Below are 22,170 nucleotides of genomic sequence, written 5' to 3' on the forward strand. Positions count from 1 at the left end.
TGGCCTGTCCCTGCTGCAGCCCCGGCACTGCCACCCCCAGGGCTGTGCCCGGCCCTGAGAGCACTCAGGCCCTACAGCAACACCAGGGCCACCAGGGCAGCGGGGCAGGGCCATGGCAGCAGCACTGGCAACACCAAATGCTGCTGCTGCTGCTGGGCACAGCTGCTGGGCCAGCACTGATCTGCCCCCAGCTCTGCACACAGACATTGCTGCTGCAGCTCCAGAGAAGACAACAAAAGGGGATCTCTGCAGAAAACATTGCTAGGAAATCCTTTATTTCCTTTCAAGCATTGACCGTGCAGCCTCTCATTGACACCATCCGTGGTCAAAGAGGAGTTGGAGAGTAACAAAATGAGAAATGGCACAAACAATGACATTTCTTTGTGGAAAATATTTAAAAAGTAATACAAGGAAAACACCTCCAAACTGAGAACAACAAGAAGTATCAAAGATGACTTTTATTATAAGTGATTTGCAGAAACTGGCCGGCAGTTCAGTGTTCCTGAAACCATGCAGTCATGAGTCTCCAGACTGCAGCCTTGAGCTCCTCGTTCCTCAGGCTGTAGATGAGGGGGTTCAGGGCCGGCGGCACCACCGAGTACAGAACTGAAAGGGCCAGATCCAGGGATGGGGAGGAGATGGAGGGGGGCTTTAGGTAGGAAAAAAATGAGGTGCTGACGAACAAAGAGACCACAACCAGGTGAGGCAGGCAGGTGGAAAAGGCTTTGTGCCGTCCCTGCTCAGAGGGGATCCTCAGCACAGCCCTGAAGATCTCCACATAGGAGAAAACAATGAACACAAAACAACCAGATTCCAAACATGCACTTACTACAGTGAGCCCCAGTTTCCTGAAAAGAAAAAAGAAAAGAAAAAGAGCTGAGCAGCACATCCATTGTAGGAGATGTTCCTGGTGTCCCAGAGGGAATTGTGCATGGCTTTGGGGACAGTGGTGCAGATGGAGCCCAGGTCGCTGAGGGCCAGGTTGAGCAGGAAGAAGAACATGGGCGTGTGCAGGTGGTGGCCGCAGGCTACGGCGCTGATGATGAGGCCGTTGCCCAGCAGGGCAGCCAGGGAGATGCCCAGCAAGAGGCAGAAGTGCAGGAGCTGCAGCTGCCGCGTGTCTGCCAATGCCAGCAGGAGGAAGTGGCTGATGGAGCTGCTGTTGGACATTTGCTGCCTCTGGACATGGGGCCCTGTTCATTAAGAACAGGACAGTGAAGAGTTAGACTTATTAGCAAAAACATTTCCCATACACCCTCCTCTGTAACACACAGACATGGTCTTCAGATTTTTGAGCTCTGAGTTTTCTTTATAAACTTCCCCTGCATCTCAACTGTTGCTGTTGGATATCGGAAACCCACAGAATTTTTACTGCACTCTGGTAGAATAGAGTGAGTTTCCTGAGGCAATATGATGAGTGGTGACTGAGGGGAGATGGTCTGTCACTTCATTTGGTTTGGAGTTTTTCTGGGCTTTCTCTTTTCTCAAATGGAGAATGTTCACACTCCCATGTTTTTCTTAAAAAGCCCCAGGTACTCAGAGCAGATGGATCCACATCAGCCCAGTTCCACATTTGTAGTCAAGTACTCACATTGCTTACTTCACCAACCCAGCAGCACTTTCAGTCTCAGAACACCTCTGCCTTTCCCCATCAATCCTATAACTCAGAGATGGTCTAGGACAGGTTTGCACCCTGGATTGAAGCTCCCAGCCTGGACTGAAATCTCAGGGAGAATTCCAAGTGTCCTTATGATGGCATTGGATTGAGGGAGATGCAGCTCCTTCCCTGGCTGCACTGACAGCACTGCCCAGAGCTGGGCACTGGGGACAGCATCACCCTGAGCCAGCGGTGCCACCTCCCAGAGCCCCCAAGGCCGGGCAGCTGCTCCCAGCCCTGTGCTCTGCAGAGGGAACTGGGCCCAGGGCTGCAGAGCTGCCCCACGGCTCTGCTGCAGCTCTGCCTGCACAGGAGGGGCTGCACGCCTTGGAGCCCTGGCCCTGAGGGCAGAGGCTTGGCTGGGGCACAGGAGGGAGGGGGCTTGTTCAGAGGGAGGGGCTGCACTGGAGGGGGTCCTATGGACATTTCTAATGTCTCCCTGCCACAACATTTCTGTGTTTTATTTTCTCTTATTGCCTGATTATCTCTCTGCTTCCTGGAGCTTTTCCCTCCTGCAGGTGTTTCCCTGTTCCTGATCTCTCCCTGCCAGTACTCACAGACCCCAAATCTCTGTGCACTTTCCTTGGCCCTACAGAACTCTCCCTGTTTGCAGGGCACTGGCTGGGAGTAGGTTCTGTTTTCAGCTTGGAGAAAGGACAGCTCAGACTGAGCCTGATGGTTAAGAGCAAAGGTGATGCTGGTGCTGTCCATGGGCAGAGTGGCTGAAACCAAATTAGGGATCTCCTGTGAACATTTTGATCACTAAAAGGAACAGTTTGGATGTCTCAGGCATTGACAAGATATTAACTAATAATTCATAATACCTGTAATATTTAACCCTCCCTTCCTGACATTCTCCAATAATAGAAAACTGAATAAAAAATATTAGGAAATATCCTATTTCCTATCAAAATCCTTTGCTGGTAAATATTCTATGACTGATCAGAAACCCTCAGCATGTCAGAGCTTCATGAGCATTTCACCTCCCCTACACCAGAAATACTCAGGGTTGTACTTACAGAGTCTGTAGGCATTGGGATGTTCCATCTTTAGGAAATGGATCCAAGAGCTGCAGCTGCATTGTCCTGCAGCCAGAGGTTCCTGTGCCAAGGGCTGGCAGTGATTCTGCCCCAGGCACTTCTCAGCACCTTCCCAGCCCTGACTGATTGAAGCTCTCTGTGACTCTCTGTGCTGTGCCCAGACTGCCTGCAGGCAGTGCCCCAGCCCTGCTGGGCTGGCAGAAGAGCTGCTCATCAAGAGAAATGTGCTTTTGAAGCTCTTCTTGGTTACCAGGAGCTGCCTCTGTGCCAGGAGCCCAGCCCAGCTCAGCAGCACAGACACAGCACAAGGACTTTAATGAGCCTCTGGGGCTTTGTGCTCAGGCCCTGAACATCAGTCCCTGAGAGGGAGCTGAAGAAACCTCTCCAGAACTCCAAGGCAGAATCCAACTCCAAAGTTTCTTGTACTTTTAATGGGTCCCAGTGATGGACACGACTGAAAAAGTGTCCCCAGGCCTCAGGCAGAGCAGAGAACTGGAGGCAGTGATGACAGGTGGGGACAAAGAGAAGCATAGTCTTGGTGTCCTGGGGCACAGCAGGGTCTGTGCCACCAAGGGCTGTGAGGAGACACCTTGTCCTGAGGCCCTGGGGCCTCCTGGCACAGCCCCAGCCAGGCTGGGCACTGTCAGCCGCTTGTCCTGCCCTCAGCATCCCCCCCTAGCCCACATTCCAGTGGCCTCAAGAAGCTGCTGGAAGGAGTCCCTGGGGAGCCTTGCTCAGGAATGGCCCTGTGGTCTCCTTCATGCTTCCAGGGACTGCAGGTGTTTCAAAGGACTTTGGGTTTGGCTTTTGCCTTGGAGTCTCTGAGAGGTTTGTGCAATCATGGCCTCCAATTATCTGCTGTAATTAGCCCATGGAGAGGCTTTGTCAGTAACAACACTCACTGGGGCTCATTAATACTTCAGGGTACTTCAGTTATTTTAGGGTACTTGGTGTTTCCCTTTTGATACAGATTCTGTGAGAAGTTTGTGCAATCATGGCCCCAATTACCTGCTTTAATGAATCCCTTGAGAGCTTTGCACTGACACTCAGTCGGCCTCATTAATGCCTTGCGAGACTCAAGGATTTTAAGGTACTTTATGGATTTAAGAATACTTTTAGGTACTTTTAAGGTTTTTCCTTCCCACACTGAGTCTCTGAGAGGTTTTCATGGCCTCCTGGCCTCCAGTTCTCTTGTCCAAGGAGTCCATGAGGAGCCTGTGTTGGGTATCTTCCCCCTTTCTCTTTTACAACAAAGATGGAACAGAAAGAATTTTGTAAGTTTTTCTAAAAGCATCCAAACAAACATGAAACAATTAACAATTGAACAACAACAACCACTAAGAGAAATAATAGTCCTGTTTTAGCTCGACATCATCCAACCCTTTAGTCCTCAGGACTGGAAGAGTTTATTGACCCAGTCTTTGTTTTCCACTTGAAGCTTCTTGAACCCTTCCTTCAGTACCTGAATGCTCTTGTGGATTGACTCACTGTGGCTGGAAAGGTTCATGCAACACTTGCCCTCAGAGTTTGCACAGCCATGCCCATGTGGCCAGAGTAAAAACTCTATCGCTGTTCTGCAAGGTGGCCTGTGTGATGGTCCCTATGTCTGAGAGCAGGCCACTCAGTGTGAGGGAGGTAGCGTTGGTTGCTTACTTAACAGGCACCCAAGATGGTGTTATTGTCCTAAAGCTTTAGCTGCAGCCACCCAAGGTTGTCCAAATTGGGGGTGTTACCATCTGATACCTGGATTAAAGTTTTCAAAGCCATCTCTTTGATATAATTCAATTCTTCTCTGGGGATATCTGCTGCTTGATCATCTGGCAGGCTGTGTTGTCCTTCTCCAGCTAGATGGTTGATAGTCAATTCCGCCCTTGCCTCATTAGTAGCATAGTCTGCTATTAATTGAATTAGTAAACACTTCCATCCCCCTTTTCACAGGGTGTATTCTATAGGTGACAACAACATGGTCATAATATATTTTAAATCACAGGGAGTTATGATGTGCTGTAAACATGGCCCTCATTAGGCCATTAAAACAACGTAAGTCCTTCCTATGGTCTTTAAAGTCCCTACAGAGATCCTTGATTTCCCCATAAACCAATGGCTGATACCTGGGATTCTCCCCCCTTCTTCCATAACATACCAGGGCACTGAGGGGTTTTGAGGCTATTTGCCAGTCTCCTTCTTTAACTGGAGGCACGGCCCAGGGTGAAGGTGGAATGATTGACAATGGGGCCTGACCTGCAGTTGTGGGGGTGGAGTCTGGAGATTCATTCAGAGCAGAAGAGAAGGTTGTGCTAGCAGGAAGTGGACAAGCCAAGGTGGAGGGGAGGATGGTCGGGCTTCTGAGACACATTCAGGCTCCTTCCATCTTTAGTCTCCAGGGCATGCAAGATAGCATGGCCATTGCCATCTTGGATCATCATAAATAGTCTGAGAAAGGCAGGTTTGAGGGGAGGTCCCAGGTTAGGAGTGACAAACAGATTGAGTTTTTGACACACTGCTTGCTGGTGAAGGGCCTCAAGGATGGTATGGGTGCAATGGGGTCCCTTTTGATTGAAATATTGTATAGTTTAACTCCCACTGAGTCCCAAAATTCAGTGGTATGGATTTCATTGGCAGAGACGTCTGGGAAATTTTTAATGATCCACCTCATGATTCATTTTAATTCATTCTTTGAAAATATTATGTCATGATCAGTGAGAATTAAAGCATCCATATATGGTCCTTTCTACTTTGGACATCTGGCTGCCCATTTTTCTCTTTCTCTGCCTTATGGGGAAGAGCCACCGGGACACATAAAATCAGTTATGGGATGTGGGTGTATATTGTAAAAACACAGTGGCAAAATGAGCAATAAATGTCTTCCATTTCCCCAAACCCACCTGCATTCCTATGCAGGTGAAACCATCATCATTCATGCTGATCCTGGGCAAGGTCCCTTGAAGCAACGATGAATCTGCCGGGCCCGGCACAATCCAAAATCTCAGGGAGCACTGGCCTATCCATCAGCTAACCCCAGCTGACATGACTGGCACAGGGAGCCCTGAATATCATGGTCTCTGGTTGGGTGCCAAATGTCACAATGAAGGTGGCTGCAACAAACCTCTCTGGTTCCCTGACTTCAGGGCGAGGGAGGCAAAAATGAAAAGGAACAGGATCAATGGAGTTGTTTAAAATGAACTTTAATAACAGAGTGAAAAACAATAAACATGGAGAAGTCCAGCACAGTACAAGGGGCAGGATCCTAAAACCTGAGACAAAGGGGAAGCAACAACATAGACACTTGGGGCTAGAAAACCAGAACAATAACCATATAGAATAAACAAGTAACCAATAAACCAATAGGGAAATAGAATTTGGACAACTTAGCATAACAACACTAAAGGCTTACGGGGGATTTGTCAAGCTCACCCTAAGTTAAAAGAACAACTCCTAGGACTTCAAACTCACGCCCAGTTCTTCCGGGGTAAAATCTGGCTGACTCTGAGTTACAGCTGGGCTAACTCTCACATTGCTGATTTGCACTGGCCCCTTGGGATCATGCAGCTCAACGGAGCCACAATGATGTCCTTGGTTCCATGAGGCCCCACAGTGTCACAATGTTCCCTTGGATCCATGCTGCTCTGCAGTGTCACAATGGCCCCTTCATTTCACAAGGCACCCAGTGTAACATTGGTCTCCATAGAAAGGAAACCACGGAGCCCCATGTTTCAGGAACTGATTAACAGCAGTCACCAGAGGCCAAGGGAAGCCTGACCTGTCTGTCCTGGCAGGTTTGCTTGGAGCAATCCTTGGATATTTGAAATTATGAATGTGAAATCCTAATTTTTGACATTTGTGCCTGGAGAAGAGGGATGTTTTTCTTCCATAAAAAGAAAAGCACAGAGCACTTTCTAGTGTTTGGAAAACAGGTGAGTGCTGGTACTCAGGAATCAAAGACCAGCCTGTCTGGCACAAGTCCGTTCTGGCAACTTTTCTCTGGCAGCAATCCTTGGATACAAAGAAATTTGGAGTTGGAATCCAAATTTTGGCCATAGATGGCTGGAGAAAATAGACAGCTCTTTTCCATAAAAAGAAAAGCCCAGAGCCCCAGTGTTTCAGGGGCAGATGAGAGTGGCCTTCCACATTCCAAGGTCAGTCAGACCTGTCAGGTGACTCCTGGGAGACCAAGGCAGCCACACCTGTTTCATGTTTCGTAGCTTCCACAGGGCCCTGCAGCGTCACAATGGCTCCTTGCTTCCATGAGGGCTTGCAGTGCCACAGTGGTTTTCTTGCTTCCATGATGCCCTAAGGTGTCATAACGGTTAGACAAGTCCTTAAGGATCTTAATGGTCTCCAGGGTTCCACAAGGCCTCATGTGTCATAATGATTTATTGGTTTCATGAAGCTCCTCTGTGTCACCATGGCCCCTTGGTTCCATGGGCTCCAGTGGTGCCTCAATGATCCCCTTGGCTCCACAAGTTCCCACAGTGTCACAATGGCCCCTTCCTTCCATGAGACACTGCAGGGTCACAGTGGCCCTTTGGTTCTGTGTGGGCCCACAGTGTCACAATGGTCTCCATGATTCCATGGGGGCTTGCAATGCCACAATGCTCTCCATGGATTCACAATCCCCTCCAGGATCACAATGACTTTTTGGCTCCACGAGGCCATAAAATGCAGCAATGGCCTCTTGATTCCATAAATCCCCACTGCTTCACACTGGCCCCTTGGGACCATGCAGCCCAACAGAGCCACAATTATGTCCTTGGTTCCATGAGGCCCCACAGTGTCACACTGGTCCCTTGGATCCATCGTACCCTGCAGTGTCACTATGATGTCCTGCATTTCACAAGGCCCCAAACTCTCACAATGATCTCCATGGTTCCTCAGGACTGCACAGTGTCACAATGGCCCCTTTGACCCATGGTACCCACAGTGTCACAATGATCTCCTTGGTTCCACAAGTTCCTACAGTGTAACCATGCCCTTTGGCTCCAAAACACCCCGCAGTGTCAAAGTGGTCTCCATAGGAGGAAAACAATCAAGCCGTGGGCAGATGAGAGTGAGTCACCAGAGGCTGAGGCTAGCCAAACTTGACTGTATTGGCAGATTTTCTTTGGGAGAAACCCTTGTGTTGTAGAATTTTGCTCAGACATGGCTTGAAGGAAAAAAGGCCATGAAAAAATACAGCTGATGGAAAAGTAAAAGGTAGCTGTGAGGAGCAAATTCTCAAAGCCTGTTTCTGTAAACAACAAGATTCTCAGGCACGATTATGTAAACAGCAGAAGTTCTCAGGTTGTTTTTAATAACAAGTAAATATCTTGTCCTTGGATAAGGTATGGGAAAGCAAAAGTGACAAACATGAAGGCCTTGAGAACCTTTCATACCAGGGTTCTTAGGCAGGGTTCTCATAACAGGTAAACATTCTATCTTTGGCTGTTTTGGGAAAGTAAAAGTAAGTTTTGAGAACACAAATCTTGGTATTGAGAACAAAAGGAGGGGTTGGTGTGTAATCTCTGACCTATGATGAGCTTGGATTTTGCAATATGTATGAGCTTAATTAACACTGTTATAAAAAGTGACTGTTGAATCAATAAACTGGAGCTCGATGCTGATCAATGAAGATGGGTCGTCTCCCTTCACTTCAATACCCTTGGATATAGAGAATTTTAGACGTGGAATCCTAATTTCAGCCATGGGAGCCTAGACAAGAAAGACAGTTCTTTTCCATAGGCAGGAAAGCACAGAGCCCCAGTGCTTCACAGTCAGATGGGAAGTGGCCCTTGACATGTCAAATTCAGTGGAACCTGTGAGAGAATCCGCAGAAGTCCAAACCAAGCAGACCCGTTCCATGTTCCCTTGATTTCCTGGGTCCCCACACTGTCACAATATTCTCCTTGATTCCATGAGGTCTGGGAATGTCACAATGGCTTCTTGGTTTCATGAGACCCAACAGAGTCACAAGGGTCCATTGGCCCCTCGCAGCCCCACTGTGAAAAAATGGCTTCTTGTTTCTGTTTTAAATCAATCCCAATCAAACCACACTTTGATCATAGATCCTTGCTTCCATAGGGCCCATGATTTGCATAATGGTCTCCTTGATTCCATGATTCCTGGATTCCACAGTCTCACCAGTTTCCTTGGATCTCCATTGTCACAACTGATCAATGGTTCCATGAGGTTCCGTAGTGTCACTGTGGTCGCTCTCAGAGGCTGGATGAGATCGATGTCCTGAGACACCTTGGGATGCTCAGAATGCCCGTGTGGGGCCAGGGCTGGGTCAGGCCTTGGTTTGTGATTGGACAGAGCCCCACCCCCAGCTCTGGCCTGGCAGAGCTGTCAATCACACAGCAGGGGAAATGTTAACCCAGCTCTGATTAGCCCAGCTGTCAATCAATCAATCAATCACATACCAGCATCTGGTGCTACCCTGACTCTGATTGGACAAGCAACTGGCAGTCCCACCCCAGGGGTGGGCCCATGGAGGCCCAAGGGTGAAAAGCCAGAGTGTGAGGCCAGCCTGTGGTCTGGATCCTGCCTTCTCCTGGGGTTCCTCTGTTAGCAATGCTGGAACCCCAGCAGCTGGTACCTATGTGTGTGTCTTTCTATGGATCTTCTGTCTTTCTGTCATTCTTTATTTCTTCTCCATCTAATCTTACCTGGAACCTTTTTGGGTAACTTCACATGTTAAGGGATAAGGGATTTTAGGTTAAATGTGTGGTAATCCAGGGCACAGGGAATATTTCTCTGCCTGCTCTGAGGGATCCTGACCCCCAGAGAAACACTGTCTTTAACCTTTGCCCATGGAGAGGACTTCCAGGACATTGAGATAGATTAGAATTTACCAAAGTGTGAAATAAATTAGGGGGTAGTATACTATGTCACTTGGGTGAGAAATTTAGGTTTTGGGATTTTTAGTATGGTGTAGATAGGAAGCAAGATGGAGGAATTTGTGTGTAGTCCCTCTCTTCTTTTTCTTCTTCTTCATCTATTCCATTTTCTTCAGTGTTGGTGGCAGAGGGTGATTGGTCAAGGAAAGCACAGAGTAGAGGTTATGTGGACAGTCAAGGGATGAGTTATGTGTAGATAAGTAGAAATAATGTACGTTTTAAGAGTTAATTGGATGAGACAACTTTAAAAGACCTTGAAACCGTACATTTTAGAGCCATTTTGCGGTGCTTTTCCAGCAAGATGAGCCTGGTGTAGACAGCATGCAAAATTTTAGATATGATAACAATAAGCAAGAAGGTGAAGACCAAAGAAGTCCTGTGCATCTCCTTTTACTTGGCACAGAACTGCTACAGGAGTGTTTTCCCCATCCGGGGAGCTCCCAGAAGGGCCCAAAATAAAACAAACATTAATAACTGGTAGCCTGATGATGTTTGTAATAAGTTGGGGTTTTTTTCCATGAAGTTGTTTACTAAAGGGTGTTGTCTTAATTGGCCAATCATGTGAAATGTGTTGATTAAATGACCAGAGAGGTCCAACTGTAGCAAACTACGACATAAAAGAAGAGGATAGAAAAAATAGGTGGCATTTAGTGCATAGCCTTCTGATCTGAGTCTGTGTCATCTCTGACTCAACGGTGACATTTGGGGATCTATGGGGGCTATTGGGGATCCTTTCTGCACCTCGTGACCCAACAGGAGCTTCTCCAATAAACGTTGCCTGAAGCTCCAACTTTCCTCATAACAGGAACCCCTGTGAGTGTCTGGGACATCCCAGCTCTTTGGCAGCCTGGGGACTCCTGGGATGTCACTGTGGAGCCCCTGCAAGTGCCTGTGACAGATCGGTGCCATGGCAGCCCAAAGTCGTCTGGGATGTCACCATGGAATGGCTGTGACTGCCTCTGACCACAGGGCTCTTTACCATCCCCAGAAAGCCCTGGGAGGTCTCCATGGAGCCCTTGTCTGTGCCTGTGACATTCCAGCTCTGGAACAGCCTGGAGACTCTTGGAAAGTCCCCATGGAACCTCTCTGAGGGCCTGTGACAAATCTGATCCTTAGCAGGCAACCATCACTAGCCCCTGTTGCTATGGTCAGTTTCCATGGCAACCATCACCAGACCCCTGTTGCTATGCTCAGTCCCTTGGCAGCTCCATGGAGACCCCATGCTGGAGTGGTTGCCATGGACACCAGCTCAGGCCTGCAGCCAGAGCCCGTTGCCATGGCAACCATTGGCAGCTCCATCCCCAGGCTCATGGGATCCCAGAACCACAGAATTGGCTGAGCTGGGAGGGACCCATCAGGATCCTCCAGTCCAACTGCTGGCCCTGCACAGGACACCCCAACAATGCCAGCCTGGGCCTGGCAGCGCTGTCCAAACGCTGCTGGAGCTCAGAGAGCCCTGGAGCTGGGACCCTTCCCTGGGGAGCCTGGGCAGGGCCCCAGCAGCCTCTGGGCAAAAACCTTTTCCTGACATCCAACCTGAGCCTGCCCCGACTCAGCTGCAGCCGTTCCCTCCACTCCTGTCCCTGGGCCCCAGAGGGAAGAGGTTCCCACAGCCCCAGCCATGGACCCGCTCCCAAGGCTGTTGCCATGGCCACCGGGGCTGGGACCAGCTGGGATGCTCGGTTTCCACGGGCCAGGGTTAAGGAATGGGATTCCCCAATTTCCTGCTCCTGCTAAAACCACACTGCCCTCACTGCCCTCCCACCTCTTGTGTAAAGCACAAAAGCAAAGATCCCAGGCTGGTATAAGAACAATTTATTGGGAACAGCAGCAAGATAAGGAACCAACAAGAACAGAAATAATACTGGTAACAGAAGGGATAAAATAAAGGGAAAACTACAACACAACTGACTGTCTCTTCCCGGCCATAATTTTCAACTTCCTGGAAAGGACACCCTTCTAAAGTTAGCCACACCTATTAAAACTTACCATCAAGTCCCCTTCCCCCAACACCATTCAAACCATAAACCTATACAACCTGCAACCCATACAAAATACCCCTACAACTAAAATTAAACACAAAAAACCCAAAAACAAACCATAAAACCAATCCTAACACAACCCACCCACAACTTCCACCACAATGTACTGGCAGGTGAGGTATTAGTCCTTTCAATACTTCAATCCTCCCTCAAGTATAAAAAAAATCCCAAAATACAAGCATATAAAAAACAATATAAAACCACCAAAGTCAGTAAAGAAGAAATCAAATCCCCCCAAAAAAAGAAAAAAAATACTTTATTATTAAAACTTAAATCCGCTTATAAACTATAAAGAAAAAACTATTTTCCTTTATTAAACATAAAAATAAAAACGAAAATTCAAATTAATATCAAACAAAAACTTCCATACTAAAGTAAACAAATGATAAAATAACTGTAATTTCATCAAGAGATTAAGCGGGAGAAAAAAAAATCCACTATCCCCAAGAGAAGATCTCTATTCCCAGAGGTAAAAATAATTTTAAAAGTAAATAATAAAAACTGTCACCTTTAAACAACTCATCTTTAAAACATTTCAGAATTAAATTTTAAAACAAGAGTATTCTACAAACAGTAAACTAAGTAGAAATTTTAAGTTTACTTTCTTTACATTGTCAGCAAAAAGAAAAAGTTGTAGAGAAAAAAAAGTGTTCTAAAGAGTTTATTTTATTTCTTACTACCTTTCTCTTTTAAATTTATTTTTGATAAATATTTCTTTTATACCCTTTTAAATTTTTCAGCATACTTCACCTTTCTCATAATCTAATCTCACAATAAAATTAATACATAAATAATTACCTGACTATAAAACCCACCACACTCATCAATACATTAATTAGGAAATCTCACAATTAGAAAAATCTTACATTAAAAAACCAAAACCACTACAATGTCATAATAAACATTTTGCCCAAGTTTCTCTGATTTTCTAAAGTTCCCAGTAAAGGCTGTTTGGTTATTTTGAGCACCTGAGAACCTCTTGTTGGTATTTTCCAGGGATGTCGCAAAGAATGATGCCTTTGCCGGGGTCGAGCCATTTGTCGGTGAGGGGAGACTCAGACACTCAATATGAGTGATAAGCAAATTCCATTTATTGAAGAGAGCATCAGACACTTATACAGCAAATAATAAGCTTATGAATATTCTGTAAGCCAAGCAATCTATTGGTTAAACTATACCATGAACTCATCCTCATTCCTTAGGGGTTACATCTCTCTTTTCTCATGTCTCTTTCACTGTTTGTTATCTTACTACAGCTAGGCCCAAGGACACTGCTATCTGTGCAGGTGCAGGACTTGGAATTAGCCATGGTTTTGTACTTTTCCATTTTCTAGCAGCTAAATTCCCAACACAGGGAGTCCAACTCAGAGGACACAATTGTAATTCCTTTAAATGCCACCTTTAAAGAATTGTTTGGGGTATGGGAGTCAGGGCTTGTGTGTCCTGCTTGGCACAGCCCAGGCAGGGCTTTCCCAGCCACATTCCACACTCCATTTCCCAGCTGCAGCCGCTGGTGCCTCTGAGTTGTGCTGCCCCAGCCCCAGGGACGCTCTCCTTGTCTGCCCATTCCCCCACGGTCTCTGGGCAGGGATGGCCTCACTGGGGGCTGCTGACATCCTCAGCACCTTGGAGGCTGCTGCTGAATTTTCCTGCTGCAGAGGCTTGTTCAGCCTTCAGCTCTTCAGTGCAGGAATTCAGTGCCCCAGGGCTCATTAACATTGAGAACACCTGAGCAAGTCAAGCCTCAGGGAATAATTTGATTTTAATTTTCAAATAATTTCTGGTTAATTTGACAGATCTCAGTAGTATATCCGCAGTGAATGCAATATATTTAAAAAGACAGTGAGAAAGGATTTTTCAGGTCCTGATTAGTTTTTTTTTCCTGTTAATTCATTGATATGTGCCATCTCCAATTGACACTGAATCCAAGAACCTCCTCATGCAGTTTGAATGGATATGAACATCAAGACCCTTCATGGCTGACAATCAATCAGACTCTGTCCCTACCCCCACCCCACCATTTCCCCCGCCCAAGCCCTGGCACTCAGAGCAGCCTTGTGCAAATCTGAGCTCCCTCCAGCCCAGGCTGCACCTGCAGCTTTCAGCTCCTTGGCTCCAAATCCCACCTGCTTTCCTTGGAGAAGGAGCTGCCCGAGACACAGAGGGGTGTTCATTTCTTGTCAGCCAAAAACGCCAAGGGAAGGCACAACTCCATCAAATGCAAAAGTCATTCTTCTCCCTGGCTCTGCCCTGCCCCTGATCCCCACAGCCTGTCTGGTTTCCTTCATCCCTGCATTGCCAGGGACTTTCTGGGACAAGGGAGCTCTTCTCTGGCTATGGAGGGAGATGTAAGTGCCGCCACTGGAGTGGGAACCACAACTTATCAGGTTTGTGTCCTTTGGGGGTCAGGAACTGGTGAGACTCAGAGGCACAGAAAGTTTCTCTTCATGGCCAACAGACCACAGCTGAACAGGACACAGTTTATAAAAATCACGCTCTTCCCTGAGCTATGTGCTATGTCCCAGCAGCACCTGATGAGTGCACCATCCACAAGTGATTTCCATACTAAAAGTAATTTTAGACAAATTTGGTTCTGTGATAGATATAAATACAATTAAGTTCTTGTATCAGGATGCTCATCCTTGAGTGAGGCAAAACAGCTCCAACAATTCCTAATTTGCAAAGCTGTCAGTGGTGGATGAAAAAGGGAGGTCAGGCTGCTCTTGGTGTTGAGGAAATGGTGAAACTAGCCTGACTCATTTCATCTCCTCTTTCCCTGGCTGATCTCCCCTCTTTCCCCTTCCACCCATTGGCTTTTGTCTCCCCCCAGCCCCCTGTGAAGAGCCCGGCTCTGTGTTCTCCATCCCCTCCTGGCTGGCACTGCCAGGCTGGGATGATGAGCCCCTCAGCCTTCCCCGCTCCAGGCTGGACCAGCCCAGCTCCCTCAGCCTCTGCTCACAGCCCAAGGGCTCCAGCCCCACCTTGGAGGCCCTTCCCAGACCCTGCTTCAGCTGCCAGACATCTTTCCTGCCATGGGGAACCCAAACCAGGCCACAGTGACCTGGATAATCCCCGTCCCTGATGTCCTGGTCACACAGCCCTGGGCCCTTGTCCCCTGTCAGGCTCTGGGATAGATCCTGTGGAACATCCTTTAGTGGAGGCTGTGGCTCCAGGTGGGCTGGGGGGATCCCGGGGGACAGGGACCCTGCTGGGCATGAACAGCATTGGACTTATTGGGAGAAACTGTGAGGGGGAGCTGGGGCGAAGTGACCAACCCAGTGACCTGACACAGCCCTGCTGGAATTTCACACAGCCCCTCTGGGATGTCACAGCCTGCTCTGTGATGTCAGAGCCCGTTCTCTAATGTCACACAGCTGGCCTCTGATGTCACAGCAAACTCTGTGATGTCACAGCCTGCTCTGTGATGTCATAGTCTGCCCTGTGATGTCCCAGATGGATCTCTGATGTCACAGAGATGGCCTATGATGTCATAGCTGCTCAATGACCTCATATACCCCACTCTGTGATGTCACAGTCCAATCTGTGACATCATGTTACCAGATAAATTGTCTCAACCAGCTGAGCTGACACCTGGAGCTTGTTCTCCAAAACCCCACACCTATGGAAACCACACAGTGCCCATTGTGTGAGAAGGGGAACTGGAAGTTCAGCAGCCTCAGTGTCCTGCCAGCTTAGCTAGGCCCACTGGAACATTGGGGTCCCTGAGCACCAGGGACCACCAGAGAGACCTCAAGGACAGAAGAACGCATGCAAAAGGGAAGGGGAAACGTGTTAATGATTTTGGGGAAATGATAATCATATGTATGTTTAGTCCAGGACAATCAATTAATGTTTGTGCAAAATACAGAAAATAAACAGAAACTTTCCTGTTTTCAACATGCCCAGCTTTGAGAGGAGCTGTCCTCCGTGCATCCCCCTGAATAAAAAATGCTGCTTCTTAATGCTACATTGGGGTTAAGGAGTTTTCTGTTTTACCAAATTTTTGATAACACTCCCACTGCCAAAGCTGTCTGCTGCTGTTCACAAACAGAGAAGGGCTGGTGGCAGATGTGGGGCTTGGAGGCTGCCTGGGGCACAGTGACCATGAAATAATCAAGTTTTCAATGTTCTGTGAAAGAAGAAGGGGCAGCAACAAAACTTCTACTCTAGAATTAGGAAGGGCAGACTTTGGCTTATTTAGGATGCTGATTTGGGGAGTAATGAATCAGGCACTGATTCTTTAAAGGGAAACAGCCCTTATAAACAAAGGCGTCCAGGGAGGATGGACACACTTCATGAAAGTAATATTAAGGGGATGGAGGAGCCTCTGCCAGTGTGGCAAAATATGATCTATTGAGGAAAATGGCTGTCCTGGCTGCCCATGGAGCCTTTGTGGGAACTCAGGGGTAAAAAGAGGGTGCATCACTTTTGGAAAGAAGAACAGGCAACTCAGAAAGTGTTTAAGAATGTTGTTAAGTTATGCAAAAAGAAAAGGAAGGCGGTGAAAGCTCAACTAGAGCTTAACCTGGCCACTTCTGTGAAAAACAACAGGAAATGTTTCTATAAATAAAATTATAGCAAAACAACAGACAAACAGAACCTCTACTATTTATTGGATGCAGTAGGAAATACAGTAACTAAATATAAAGACAAGGCTGAGCTACTTAACACCTTGTTTGTCTCAATTTTCAATATTAGGAAAGGCTGTCCTCAGGAGTAGTGTTCTCCTGAGCTGGTGGATGGGCACAGGGAGCAGAACAGCCCCCTGGAATCACGGAGGAAGCAGCTGGGGACCTGCTGAGCCTCTCAGATGCCCAGATGTGTATGGGATCGGATGGGATCCATCCCAGGGGGATGAGGGAGCTGTGGATGAGCTCCCCAAGCTGCTCTCCATCATTTACCATCAGTGCTGGCTCAGCAGGGAGGTCCCAGAGCACTGGAGGTGCCAGTGTGAGCTCATCCCCAAGCAGGGCTGGAAGGAGGAGCTGGGGAACTCCAGGCCTGTCAGCCTGACCTGGGTGCCCGGCAAGGTTATGGAACAGATCACCTTGAGTGCCATCACAGGGCACCCACAGGATGGCTGAGGGATCAGAGCCAGCAAGCGTGGATTTAGGGGTGCCAGGTCCAGCCTGACCAACCTGGTATCCTTTTATGACCAGGTGACCTATCTGTGGATGCAGGAAAGGCTTTGGACGTTGTGTGCCTGGACTTCAAAGCCTTTAAAACCATAAGCCACAGAATTCCCTGGAAAAACTGCAGCCCATGGCTTGCACATGTTCACCCTTCCCAGGGTAAAGAGCTGGCTGGAGGCTGGGTGCAGAGAGTGGTGGGGATGGTGCTGCACCCAGCTGGTGTCCAGGCACTGGTGGTGTCCCCCAGGGATCTGTGCTGGGCCCAGTCCTGTTTAATATCTTCACTGATGATCTGGGGGAGGGGATTCAGTCCACCATTCACAAATTGCAGATGGCACCAATCCAGGTGTGAGTGTGGATCTGCTGGAGGGCAGGACAAGAAGACACAGCCTTAAGCTGCACTAGGGGAGGTTGAGGCTGGACAGTAGGAAGAGGTTCTTCACAGAAAGGGTGAGGGGGAACTGGAATGGGCTGGCCAGGGGGGAGGTGGCAGAGTCACTGTCCCTCTCCAGTGGCACTTAGTGGCATGGTCGGGGTGACAAGGCAGTGTTAGGACATTGGTTGGACTTGATGATCCAAAAGGTTTTTTCCAGCCTATTTGATTCTGTCATTCTGTGATGAATGGGACACTCTGGGGCCATTGTGGCACTGCAGGGCCTTGTGGAACTAAGAGGACCATGGTGACACCGTGCAGCCCCATAAAACCAGGGGTCCATTGTTGTGCTCTGGGGCCAAACGGAACCAGGGAATGCACTGTGACACTGTGAGTCCTCGTGGAACCACAGAGGCCATTGGGACACTGCAGGGCCTTGTGTAACCAAGGAGTTTCACTATTTTGGCACTGCAAAACCAAGGAGACCATTGGGAGGCTCCAGGGCCGAGAGGAGCCAAGGGGACATTGTGACACTCTGGGGCCTCATGGAACCAAAGGGACACTGTGACACTGCAGGATCCTGTGTAACAAAGGGGCCACTGTGACATGATGGGGCCTCAAGGAATCTGGAAGAACGTTGTGACACTGTGTGGGCTCATGGAAACAAGGAGTCCATTGCGATGCTGAGGGGACTTCTGGAACCACAGGGACCATGGTGACAGCGTGGGACATCATGTGACCATGGGGCCATTGTGACACCCTGGGGCCCCGTGGAACCAAGGGGCCACTGTGACACTGTGGCACCAATGAGAACATTGTGACACGGTGAAGCCCCATGGAACCAAGGAGACCATTGTTGCTCTGCATGGCCTCATGAAACAAAGGAGACCAGTGTGACAGTGCAGGGCCTGGTGTAACAAGGAGGCCATTGTAACACTGAGGGGCCCCATGGAACCAAGGACATCTTTGCAGATGACACCAAGCTGGGTGTGAGTGTTGATTCTGTGGGAGCATAGGAGGGCTCTGCACAGGGCCCTGGACAGGCTAGATCCAGGGCCCAAATCCAACAAGGTAAGGTTTAACCAGTCCAAGTGCCAGGTCCTGCACTTTGGCCACAACAACCCCTGCAATGCTACAGGCTGGGGACAGAGTGGCTGGAGAGCAGCCAGGCCGAAAGGGACCTGGGGGCACTGATGGACAGCAGGCTGGATATGAGGCAGCAGTGTGCCCAGGTGGGCAAGAGGGCCAATGGCTCCTGGCCTGGATCAGGGAGGGTGTGGCCAGCAGGAGGAGAGCTGCTGTGCCAACACTGATCTGCCCCCAGCTCTGCACACAGACATTGCTGCTGCAGCTCCAGAGAAGGGAACACAAGGGAATCTCTGGAAAAAAAACTTGGCTGGGAGATCCTTTAGTTCCTTTAAAGCCACCAAGAATGCAGCTCCTCATTGACACAGTCTCTGGCCACAGGGAAGTTGGAGAGAAACAAAATGAGAAATGGCAAAAAAAATGACATTTCTTTATGGACAATATGAAAAATTAATACAAAGGAAAAAAAGAATAAACCACAACCAAAGCAACAAGAAGTGTGAAAGATGTCTTTTAATAGAAGTGATTGGCAGAAATTGGCCAGCAGTTTAATGTTCCTGAAACTATCCACTCATCAGTCTCCACACGGCAGTCTTGAACTCCTGGTTCCTCAGGCTGTAGATGAGGGGTTCAGGGCTGGAGGCACCACTGAGTACAGAATTGACAGGGCCAGATCCAGGGATGGGGAGGACATGGAGGGGGGCTTCAGATGTGCAAATGCTGCAGTGCTGATGAACAGGGAGACCACGGCCAGGTGAGGGAGGCAGGTGGAAAAGGCTTTGTGCCGTCCCTGCTCAGAGGGGATCCTCAGCACGGCCCTGAAGATCTGCACATAGGAGAAAACAATGAACACAAAACAGCTAAAACATAAACAGACACTAACTCCAATGAGCCCAAATTCCCTGAGATAGGATTTGTAGCAGGAAAGCTTGAGGATCTGTGGGATTTCACAGAAGAACTGGCCCAGGACATTGCCATGGCACAGGGGCAGGGAAAATGTATTGGCTGTGTGCAGCAGTGAGTAGAGAAAGGCACTGGCCCAGGCAGCTGCTGCCATGTGGGCACAAGCTCTGCTGCCCAGGAGGGTCCCGTAGTGCAGGGGTTTGCAGATGGACGCGTAGCGGTCGTAGCACATGATGGTCAGGAGGAAAAGCTCTGCTGAAATGAAGAACAGAAAGAAAAAGAGCTGAGCAGCACATCCATTGTAGGAGATGTTCCTGGTGTCCCAGAGGGAATTGTGCATGGCTTTGGGGACAGTGGTGCAGATGGAGCCCAGGTCGCTGAGGGCCAGGTTGAGCAGGAAGAAGAACATGGGTGTGTGCAGGTGGTGGCTGCAGGCTACGGCACTGATGATGAGGCCGTTGCCCAGGAGGGCAGCCAGGGAGATGCCCAGCAAGAGGCAGAAGTGCAGGAGCTGCAGCTGCCGCGTGTCTGCCAACGCCAGCAGGAGGAAGAGCCTGATGGAGCTGCTGTTGGACATTGGCTCTGGCTGGGCATGGGGATCTGTTCATGGAGAAAGGACAGTGACAAGTCAGAAGAGGCTGCCTGGAGCCAAACCTGGTCTATTCCCTGTAGACAGTCCCTACTGCTGGGACTCACTCACCCCCCTTCCTGCTCTGGGGGGAACCTTTGGCTGCAATCAGAGCACAATCACATTCCTGGGTCACCCTGGGATAAACCAGACCCTGCCCAGTGCAAAGGGATCCCTGAATTTCTCACCCTCTCTAAAGGTCTCTGGGCAAGGTCTCAGCACCCCCTTGTGCCAAGGACACTCACAGCTCCCTTCGCAAACACAGCAGCATTTCCTCAGCTGAGGCATCTCTGCCCTTCCTCGTGGGACATTCAGGGAACTCCCAGAGGCTCTGGCACAGATTTGCACCCAGGAGGGCTCAGAGCTTGGAAGGGCACAGCAAGGAGATCCCTGGCTGTGCCCATGATGGGATCTCAGGGAGGGAGCTCAGCTCATTCCCCTTTCCCATGGACTGCTTTTCCCACAGCCCCACGGGTTCCAGGGAAGCTTGGACACCCCATTCCCATGGACAGCCCTGCCTGGCAGGAATGCCAAGGGCAGAGCCTTACTCAGTTGCTGCAAATGCCAGAGCCTCCCTGAGAGCAGCAGACAACAGTGACAATATCAGGGCAGGGCAGAACCAAGAGAAGATGTTGTGGTGCTGTGCCTGAGAGGGCAGGGCAGAGACAGCCGGGCACTCAGGACAGTGTTCCCGTGCCCAGCTGTGCCTGGCTCCTCCCACACACCAACAGTGCCCTCATCCTGCCCCCAGCACTGCTCTCTTCAGCTCCCTCTCCTTCCCTGAGCATCTCCCTGGGCCTGGACATTCCCTCCTGAGAGGAGCCTTGTCCCTGCCAGCGCTCACAGAGCCCATCCCAGCCTGTGTGCCCTGGCCGGGGCCCTACAGAAACCTGCCTGTGTGCAGGGCCCTGGCTGGGGCAGGCTCTGTGTGCAGCTGGGCAAGGGCAGCTCAGGAGAGCCCTGCTGGGCCCTGCGGAGGTGATGCTGCTGCTGCCCAGGGCTGAGGAGTGGCTGAGGGCCCTTTGGGAGGCTCCCAGCAGAGAGACTGGCCACCCAAAGTTGCAGTTCTGGAGTCCCTGTAAATGTTCAAACATTCCTTTGATGATCCTGTGTGTCCCTTTCAACTCAGAATGTTCTGTGATTCTGGAATTACAATTCCTGTTCTGCTTCTCTCATCCCTCTGCTGTCTGTAACCCAAAGAGGCAAAAAAACCCAAAAAAACCCTTGCAACAGTGTTAGAACAGTAAAGTAACAACCAGATGTGTTGGAAGCTTCCAGGTGTCCCAGTGGGGATGGGGCACACCCAGCTCCTGATTTCAACAATTTATTAAGGTTGATTAATTAGGATATTTAACAGGAACATCCAAAAGGAGATTCAGTTTCCCTAGTTACACACCCCTGGATCAACCCATTGGAGTAGGTCCAAAGGCTTCTTTGCCTTCACTTTTTATAATGACTGCTCATATTCTGCTCATTCTCAAAACCCAAAATGCTCCTATACGTCCAGTTCCTAGAAGGCTTATAGTATTTCAGGACTATATAAAAGAATAGGACTATACAGCATTTTAGGAATATATTTAGACAGTCAAGTTATTAAGAGAAAGGTAGGGAAACATACCAGATTTAATTCAGGATTAAAGCTATATAAGAATATAATAGTGGTTTAATTGAGTTAAGAGGTTATTAGAGTTAAGTAAGGATTATAGTATTGTAACTATATGATAGTAATTTAGAGAGCTATGAATATATAAAATGTAAAAAATACAAAAATCTTTTTGTCATCACCCCAACATTCCCATCCTTCTCCAAGTAGGAAATTGAAAACACTCAGGGAAGCTCCTGATCTTTCCAGACGTACCTTCTTTGGGAAGTGTCCTCCAGAGCTGTGCTCAGGCTGGTCTGGAGCTGGGAGCAGCCCTGCCCCACCCAGCCCCTGTCAGCAGCAGCCCCTGCCCTGCTCAGGGTGGCTCCTTCCCCCCACAGCTTCTCCCCAGCGCTGGGAGCAGCTCCCCGGGCCGGCTGAGAGCTGTCCCTGGCAGGCAGCAGAGTCCTAGCCCCAGCACAGCGCCCTGGGCTGCAGGACCCTGCTCTGCAGGACAGCCCTTGGCACCCCTGGCTGCAGCCCCGGCTTCTCAGCCCTGCAGCAGAGCCTGGCAACAGGAGCTGCCTTGGGCTGTGCCTGGGCTGGGGCAGCAGGGAAAGCCAGCCCTGCCCTAGGGCCACAGCCCTGCCCTGGAGCAGCTCTGAGAGTCCTCCTGAAAGGTGCTAAAAGCCGTGGGATGTGCCAGCTCCAGGAGATCCCTGCAGGAACTGCAGCTTCTCTTCCCACAGCCAGGGAATGACTGTTTCAAACCTGGGATGATTTCTGCTCTAGTGATCCTCGAGTGAGCTCTGCTCTGTGCTCCCAGCCCAGGCTGAGTTTAACCCCTCTGTG

The 22,170-nt window shown here is 49.2% G+C and overlaps 1 protein-coding gene across 1 annotated transcript; it reads right to left on the reverse strand.

Moving 5' to 3' along the window:
- Positions 1 to 493: 493 nt before the first annotated feature.
- Positions 494 to 19,732, reverse strand: LOC141731743 (olfactory receptor 14J1-like). The gene is made up of 2 exons (XM_074558249.1): positions 18,920 to 19,732; positions 494 to 660 (listed from the first exon to the last, which is right to left on the reverse strand). Exons 1-2 carry the CDS (start codon positions 19,683 to 19,685, stop codon positions 494 to 496), a joined length of 933 nt encoding a protein of 310 aa, XP_074414350.1. The 5' UTR covers positions 19,686 to 19,732.
- Positions 19,733 to 22,170: the final 2,438 nt, after the last annotated feature.

The sequence above is a fragment of the Zonotrichia albicollis genome, chromosome 24 (assembly GCF_047830755.1).
Source record: "Zonotrichia albicollis isolate bZonAlb1 chromosome 24, bZonAlb1.hap1, whole genome shotgun sequence".
NCBI classification, from domain to species: Eukaryota; Metazoa; Chordata; class Aves; order Passeriformes; family Passerellidae; genus Zonotrichia; species Zonotrichia albicollis.

What these genes read in the sequence shown, in the direction of transcription:
- LOC141731743 (XM_074558249.1), bottom strand. Translation starts at nt 19,685, where the DNA reads ATGTCCAACAGCAGCTCCATCAGGCTCTTCCTCCTGCTGGCGTTGGCA. An exon ending in CATCAGCACTGCAGCATTTG is followed by an intron (nt 661 to 18,919) that starts CACATCTGAAGC and finishes CCTCATTTTTTT; the next exon opens with CCTACCTAAAGCCCCCCTCC.